Source organism: Wasmannia auropunctata, unplaced genomic scaffold (assembly GCF_000956235.1).
Source record: "Wasmannia auropunctata unplaced genomic scaffold, wasmannia.A_1.0 LD335974.1, whole genome shotgun sequence".
NCBI lineage: Eukaryota > Metazoa > Arthropoda > Insecta > Hymenoptera > Formicidae > Wasmannia > Wasmannia auropunctata.
The window spans coordinates 253,128-260,706 of NW_012026916.1; the positions used below are offsets into that span (position 1 = coordinate 253,128).

At 27.5% G+C, this 7,579-nt stretch overlaps 2 protein-coding genes across 2 annotated transcripts in view; one reads left to right on the top strand and one right to left on the bottom strand.

Moving 5' to 3' along the window:
- The first annotated feature begins 221 nt into the window (after window positions 1-221).
- Window positions 222-5,239, top strand: LOC105454821 (nucleolar MIF4G domain-containing protein 1). Its single transcript, XM_011697720.1, has 8 exons — window positions 222-886; window positions 1,698-2,266; window positions 2,890-3,174; window positions 3,258-3,445; window positions 3,648-3,823; window positions 3,905-4,257; window positions 4,652-4,783; window positions 4,872-5,239. Exons 1-8 carry the CDS (start codon window positions 433-435, stop codon window positions 5,160-5,162), a joined length of 2,448 nt encoding a protein of 815 aa, XP_011696022.1. The 5' UTR covers window positions 222-432; the 3' UTR covers window positions 5,163-5,239.
- Window positions 5,240-6,311: 1,072 nt separating this feature from the next.
- LOC105454822 (lysozyme-like) overlaps window positions 6,312-7,579 on the bottom strand; it is a 6,620-nt gene continuing 5,352 nt past the window's right edge. Inside the window, exons 3-4 of the mRNA XM_011697721.1 lie at window positions 7,018-7,091; window positions 6,312-6,941 (exon numbers count right to left, since the gene is read on the bottom strand). Of these exons, the coding sequence (XP_011696023.1) occupies window positions 6,798-6,941; window positions 7,018-7,091 (218 nt within the window). The 3' untranslated portion in view covers window positions 6,312-6,797. The remainder of the gene's footprint in view (window positions 6,942-7,017; window positions 7,092-7,579) is intronic.

Sequence of the window (7,579 nt, forward strand, 5' to 3'; positions counted from 1 at the left end):
TACCTACAGACCGGTACTGGGATTTTCAAACGCTTAACGACGATTGTCGGTATCGTTGCACAGTTTTATATATATGTATATAATTAATATATCATAATGCTATATAAGAAAGGCTGCGCAACGATGCCAACAATCGTCGTTAAGCGTTTGAGAATCCCGATACGGGACTATAGCGTCTGCTAACGCTCACTTTACTGCGCATGTACGAGCAGTGAGCAGTGAGCACCTCGCAATCTGGCGCACGCACGTGTGTCGTGTACGTACGTTGTCACATGTTCTGCGAGTGGAATTTGAGGTTATAGTGTTCCGTGATCTCGTTATATTTGTTTTTATTGTTATATTGCATTATTATAATATATATCCGATGATATATGTCATAAGCGGCGATATTTTGAGTTAACTTTTTAATTGAGCATTAAACTTTTCTACGAAATGGGACGTGTTCAGCGTAAAGGTACACTGAACGCCAAGAGCAAGATCAACAACAAATCTAAATCAATACAGAAAACACGTAAGCAGTTGCGTAAGGAGAAAAGGCAACGGAAGAAGATGAGTAGAGCAGAGTATTATCAAAGGAAAAAGTCGAAAAATCAGTCAGAAAAAACTTTGGCGTTATCGAGAACTGGCGGTGATAAGTCGACGGAAATAAAAGAAAAAGATGACACTAGACAAGTGCCGTCGACGCAGAAAACGCAGAAACGACAGAAGCCTAAAAATACGAAGGAAGAAAGAATGCAGAAGAATGCGAAGAAGCAAAGGATGGTACAGTTGAAGCGAGCCAATCTAGAGGAGGACAAGACGATTAAACAGCTGGAAAAGCAATTGAAGTTGAACAAACGAAAGACCAAATCTACTCCAAAATCCTTCGTATCAGATGGATTAGATTGTATCCTTGACAATTTATTTACTTATCGCGCTAGAAACTTTTTTTGTTAATTAAAATTTTTCTTTTATTCTATATAGAGTTAAAAAACAAAGTGATTTAGAGGAAAGGAGGAGGATAAATATCTTGATTTTTTGATTATGGAAATGAATGACTTTTTTAAAATTTTAAGTACTTAATGAAAGTCAGAACAGAATAGAGCTAAATAGAATGTTAGAGCATGTGTATGCATGTGTCATAGAATAGATTTAATTTAAAGGGAGTATGTATTGTGTATATAATATGTATTATAAGATGATGTTATACTGTACAGAAGTTAATTATAGCTCTATAGGAAATCGAATAAAGTCAATTGTAATTAAATGATATATTCTATATAGCTCTCTTATGCTTGTATAAATTTATAAGAATAATTAATGAATTTATTCCAAATATAATTTAAAATAAATTTATAATGTTAATTATAGTAATATATATATATATATATATGTATATATCTTTAAGAAATACATATAGCGTTTTCAGATCGAGCTTCGAGAGTGGTTAATTATGTCACATGCTCTTCTCGTTCAATCTAAACTAGAGCATATAATGTCATTATTGTCGCTTTTGGAGCAATCAAATCCACTCGGTCGGAAAACGCTAATATCATTATTGTATAAAGTTCTATTAAAATATCATTGGGTTTTCTCATGGAAATTATTCTTATAAATTGTTAGCTTATGTTTTTATATTTTAAATTGAGATTTTCATATATATGTGCTAAAATTGTTTTGTTAAATCATTCACATACAGTTCCTTAACATTTAATTAGATCTCTTGGATTTCTGTGATTCCGAGAATAGAAGTCACATAGTTGAAACTGAGAAGCAATTGTTAGAAACTGGATTGAGTAGAGAATTGGAAGAGGACTTGAACATGGCTATTGGTGAGGACGATATTGAGAATAAACATGAAAAACATGAACATGATGAGGAAGATAGTACAGATGATAATGAAGAGTCTGAGCAAGAGTCAGAAAATGAAAGTCTTTTGTCTGATGAAAATTTAATTCAAGATGATAGTGAAGAAGATTCTTTAGAAGAAACAAACATCAAAGCTAAAAAGTGTGCAACAGATGAGGAGGATGAGACAGCGAATGAAGAGTTGAATCACAGTAACGCATCAGAGCAGTCAGATGATAATGAAGGCTTATGGGAAGACATTTATGGCAGGCAAAGAGACAAAGAGGGCAATATTGTATCAAAGAAATATGTACCACCTGCTGTACGCATTACAAATGATATTTCTTCTGATAACGAAAAAGTTAGTAGAATAAAAAAACAAATGAAAGGTATTTTAAACAGATTGGCAGAACAAAATATGCATACGATTGCAAATCAGGTAATTAATTATTAACACATATACGCTATATATTTAGCTGTATAGAAATATATATGTATAAGTATAAATATATAGAAATATATATAGAATATACAGCATGGATACTAATTGTAAGTAATATAAAAGATTTTAAGGGATAATTTCTTATAAATTCGAAATAAAAACTCCATATGTCCGAAATGGCTTAATTTCAAAGATATAAACTGTCAAAGTTGAAAGAAAATTTCATTCAAAGTTCAAAGAAAATTTATTTTTATATATTTATATAAATTTTGAAAACAGGTTATTTTGATGGAACTTTGTGTATGTATCATCAAAATAACCAGAGTAGTTTTCAAAGATTTTGAAAAAAGCAAAATTTTCCCTTCAACTTTGACACTTTGTACCTTTGAAACTAAACCGTTTTGGACATATGAAGTTTTTATCTTGAATTTTTCTGAAGAATTTGTTTAAAATTTTTTACATTATTTAATTATTCATCCTGTAGAAATACTAAAAATCTATATGTATAAAATATATATAGAAATACTAAATAATGAATTTGTATTCAGAAATTAAATTATATTTTTATTAGAAATAATGTTATTTGCCACTGACAATTTATTTTAATATTTTTAATTTAGGTAGAAGAAATGTATATGTCAAACAGTCGTAACGATATGAATGTAATGTTATCCAAACTGATGATGGAAAGTTTAATTGCGCCAATATTAACTCCAGATCGACTTATCTGTGAACATATGATGTTAATTGCTATACTACATGCAAATGTTGGTACAGAAGTTGGCGCACATTTCTTGCTGACTGTTGTAAAAAAACTCCACCATATGTTGGAAGAATCTCATTGTGTTGAGAATAAGGAATTAGATAACATAATACTTGTGCTTTCACATCTCTATAATTTCAAGGTAAAATTAAAATATTATCAGTAATACTGCCTTTTACATTATTGCAGAATATTTATGATTCTATTTTTTTGTTTTTTTTTTAGGTATATGGTCATTGTCTCTTGTATCAAATATTGGAGAAACTAGCAGCAAAATTTACGGAGAAGGAAATTGAACTGATTTTATTGATTTTAAGAACAGTAGGTTTTCAATTAAGAAAAGATGATCCAGTTGCTTTGAAGGAACTTGTATTAAATTTGCAACAAAAGGCAAATAATACTACTCTGGAAAGGTAAATCTTATATGTAAATACTGTATTTGCACTAAGCAAAGACATATTTTATTCTAAATTATTTTCCCTACTTAATTACTATTTATTCCCTAATTATAATTGTAAATCTATAATTATTAATTTGTATGTATGCATATATTTTTATATGTACAATATTATGTTTTTTTTTATGTATATTACATATATTTTGTTATTTTTATAGCTCAAGAGTTAAATTTATGTTAGATATATTACTGGCAATAAAAAATAATAATATGAGCAAAATACCACAGTATGATCCATTTCGGATAGAACATTTGAAGAAAATTCTGAAGAATTTTATCCATAAGGGCAATAGTGTTACGCAGTTTAATGTAACTTTAGAAGATTTAGTAGAAGGTATAGAAAATAACATATATAATTGAAAAATATAAGTTGGTCTTAAAATATAAGATTATATTATATATTTTTATCTTTTAGCGGATGAAAGAGGAAAGTGGTGGATAGTAGGATCAGCCTGGTCCGGTCTTAAGGATATTGGTAAATTGGAAAAAAATTCAGAAGATAAAAAACAAAGATATAGTGAAGATATTTTGGAGTTGGCACGAAAACAGAGAATGAATACTGATGTTAGAAGAGATATCTTTTGCGTACTTATGACAGCTGAAGATTATTTAGACGCGTTTGAAAAACTTCATCATCTTGGTTTAAAAAATCAACAACAAAGAGAAGTGATTTATGTTATCCTTAATTGCTGCATTCAAGAGAAAAAGTTTAATCCTTATTATGGTGTATTGGCGCAAAGGCTGTGTGATTGTGACAGAAAATATCAGGTGCGTAAATATAATTTTATATACTTACATAAAGTTGCGTCTTTGTAATCTGCGGTATGAAGAACTGTTCATTAAATGGTTAGCTGTGCTTTGAATTAGCTGAATGAAAAAAATCAATACAAAAAATTAATTAGTAATAAAAGAGAATCGGATTTTTCTAACAACAATTTGGCATTTAATAAATAGAGAGATCGGTAAGAAAGCTCTGTATACGACTACTTTCTATATATTATTTTACGTTGGTATTATTACATTGTCCTGTATTGTTGATGAGAATGCAGGGATACCGAGTTTGTGAATGAACATTTGCATAAAGATTTCTAGACGTACCGGTATATTTTTTAAATATTTTTGTCTGTGTATTCTAATGATTAATCTTGGTTAAATGTTATAGTTAACTATACAATATGCATTGTGGGATAAATTGAAGACATTGGATGATTTAAATACAAAACAGTTAACAAATCTGGCAAAATTTTTAACTCATCTATTCTTAGGCAAAGGTCTTCCTCTTTCCATTTTAAAGGTATATATTTTTATATTAGCTTTTATAGTTATTTTTACCTATGTATAATGTTTATCGTTGTTATATTTATCACACATAATAAATACAGGTGATCCAGTTTACGGAATTGGACAAATTAACCATGAGGCTTGTACGACAAATCATGCTGGGAATATTATTACACGAGAATGAGGAGGCCTGTTTAGAAGTGTTTGGAAAAATATCTTTGTCCCCAAAATTGCAAACTTTCAGGGAAAGTCTTAGATTATTTATAAGTCATTTTCTTGTAAAAAATATTTGTGCTGCTGAAAACTTGCAAGAGCATAGTGAACTATTGAAGAAACGAGCAGAATGGGTAGATAAACTTTTAAGTACACGAGAGTCAAAACTTACATTTTAACCGATGTTTTTATAATAATTAATACATATATAGAATGTATTTTTTTTAAATTTATATATGTATTATAAAATGTATTTATAGTCTTTGTAAGTATTCAAATAATAAATAATTTTGTAAAAATTGTATCTGACAATTCAAAAAATACCATTTACTTATAATATGGATAAACAATAATTATAATAGAAATTTCTATTTATTATATTTACAGAAAATAATAGATTTATATAATATTTGAATATAATTTCTTGCTTTCTACAAATGTCGGTACAATGGTACATTTTGATAATTTATCCATTTTAAATCAATACTTAAATATTAACTTTTAATGTAAATATTTTCTATTTCTAAATATCCTTATAACGTGGATTAAATTATAACAAAAGTATATAATATTATATATTGTATTATAGTATACAATGTATTTAATTGTAATTTAATGTATATATTTATTACAGGATTACATTATAATTAATATTATAGTATGCAATTACTATAATATATTTATTATATTATTTGGTATCGTTTCGTAAAGCGGAATTGGCAATGAAAATATAATATTAATAACATTAGCACGCGTATGACATGTATCAATATATATATAAAAATTCAAAAATAAAAAACAAAAGAGTATTAATTAACAGTGCTATTAATAATTATATTTACTCAAAAAGTAAAGTAATAAATTAAACTAAACAAAATTTTAAGGATTGTGAAGCAGAAAATTTTTAAGAATTTAAAAATTCCTTAAATTTTCTTCTTGACGATTTAAAAAATAAAAACTTGAAAATTTTGTAAAGAATCAAGAGATTATAATGAGAAGAACGCATTAATTAAAATTCCTAAATTTTCTAAATTTTAAAACTTGTTATAAATTTTCTTTTTATATTAGCAGAAATAAGACTGATTATTATTTTAAACAGATACAGTTACTTTGCATAAATATTTAGGTAAGTTAAAATAATACAAGATAATACAGCATTTGCGACAAAAACACTTTCCCTTTTGGTGAAAAGTTTTCTCAAATTTTTTATAGAACGTTTTTCACTGAAATAACGGAATCATTGAAATATTTATTGTATTTCAAATGTTAATACGTAAAATTGTACTGGATGAAATTTATAATAGACCAAATTAAAAACAATGATATCCTTAAGTTGCTAAATGATTGTATCTGAAATATTTGATAAAAATTCACAATAAATCTTCTATTATATACGGATACATATCTACATATATTACATAATGGATGGATTGCTATTATGTTATGTATATTATTATTGTATATACATAATTGTTATTAGGTTGTAATGTAACACACATGTTTTATTCATCTTTCTATTGTTTAATTATTTTCTTTCGCGTGATCTCACCTCTAAGTATAAAAAATTACTAAACATATTTCAAACATTGTAGAACATAGAAATACAGCGTCTCTCTCTCTCTCTCTCTCTCTCTCGCAAGCTGCTGTATTTCTATAATGTTCTACAATGTTTGAAATATGTTCAGTAATTGTTTTTACTTCAAAGAGCGAAAACTATGAATTCGACAACCGATTAAATGCGCTGAGGTTACAGCGAATCCCCGATCGCGAAAAAATCGCAAAAGTAAAAATTAAAAAAAATGAGTTTTAGAACATCAATTTTCTTTTTCAAAAACTTCTATACATGTTTTGTACATCCTCTCATAAATTTTGTGTAACGACTTAGTGCAGCCACTTGCGCCAAACCGATGAAGACGCACATAATCATTGCAGTCAATTATTCCATTTCCAGTGCAATCCTATTAAATTAAAATATATTAAGTATTATAAATTAGCAAAGCTAAGTTGAAATCTAAATGTAAGCATTGAACTTACTCGACGAAATTTGGACATATAAGCTTGTACCGTCAAACCGGCACAGAACACATCATTGACGCAGCTGCGATAACCTAAATGAAAAAAGAATTAATATATTATGTATTTTGCTTATTCCAATTATAAAAGTTACATTTGTCAATTACTGTAATAAATAATACAATAAATAAGAGGCTTCTACTAACATTGATTTACTGTTATAATCATATAATTTTCATTATATGGAACTATCGATCTACAAATAATAGCCGGTACTATATAAGCTAAGAATATAATAAAAAGGTAACCAAATTAATCAAAATTAATTATTATATAAGTTGCATTATTAGAATCGACAGAATTCCATATTATACGCTCTTTTAATCTATCTATTTCTTTTTTCTAGAAATTAAACTAAAAGAAAAAAGTAACTATAATATATTGAAAATGACAATTTAATAATTGTGATGAAATCTTTCTGTTGTTTTCACAGTCTTTCTTGTTAACCGTGTGGTTTTTACGTTTTTACGCAATTAATTAATCATAAAATTGTTAAATATCTTGCGCCTATTTAAACAATCAA

Coding starts and splice junctions, on each gene's coding strand:
- LOC105454821 (XM_011697720.1), top strand. CDS start 433: ATGGGACGTGTTCAGCGTAAAGGTACACTGAACGCCAAGAGCAAGATC. Junction 887..1,697: donor CGTATCAGATGGATTAGATT/GTATCCTTGACA, acceptor ACATTTAATTAG/ATCTCTTGGATTTCTGTGAT. Junction 4,258..4,651: donor ATTGTGACAGAAAATATCAG/GTGCGTAAATAT, acceptor TAAATGTTATAG/TTAACTATACAATATGCATT.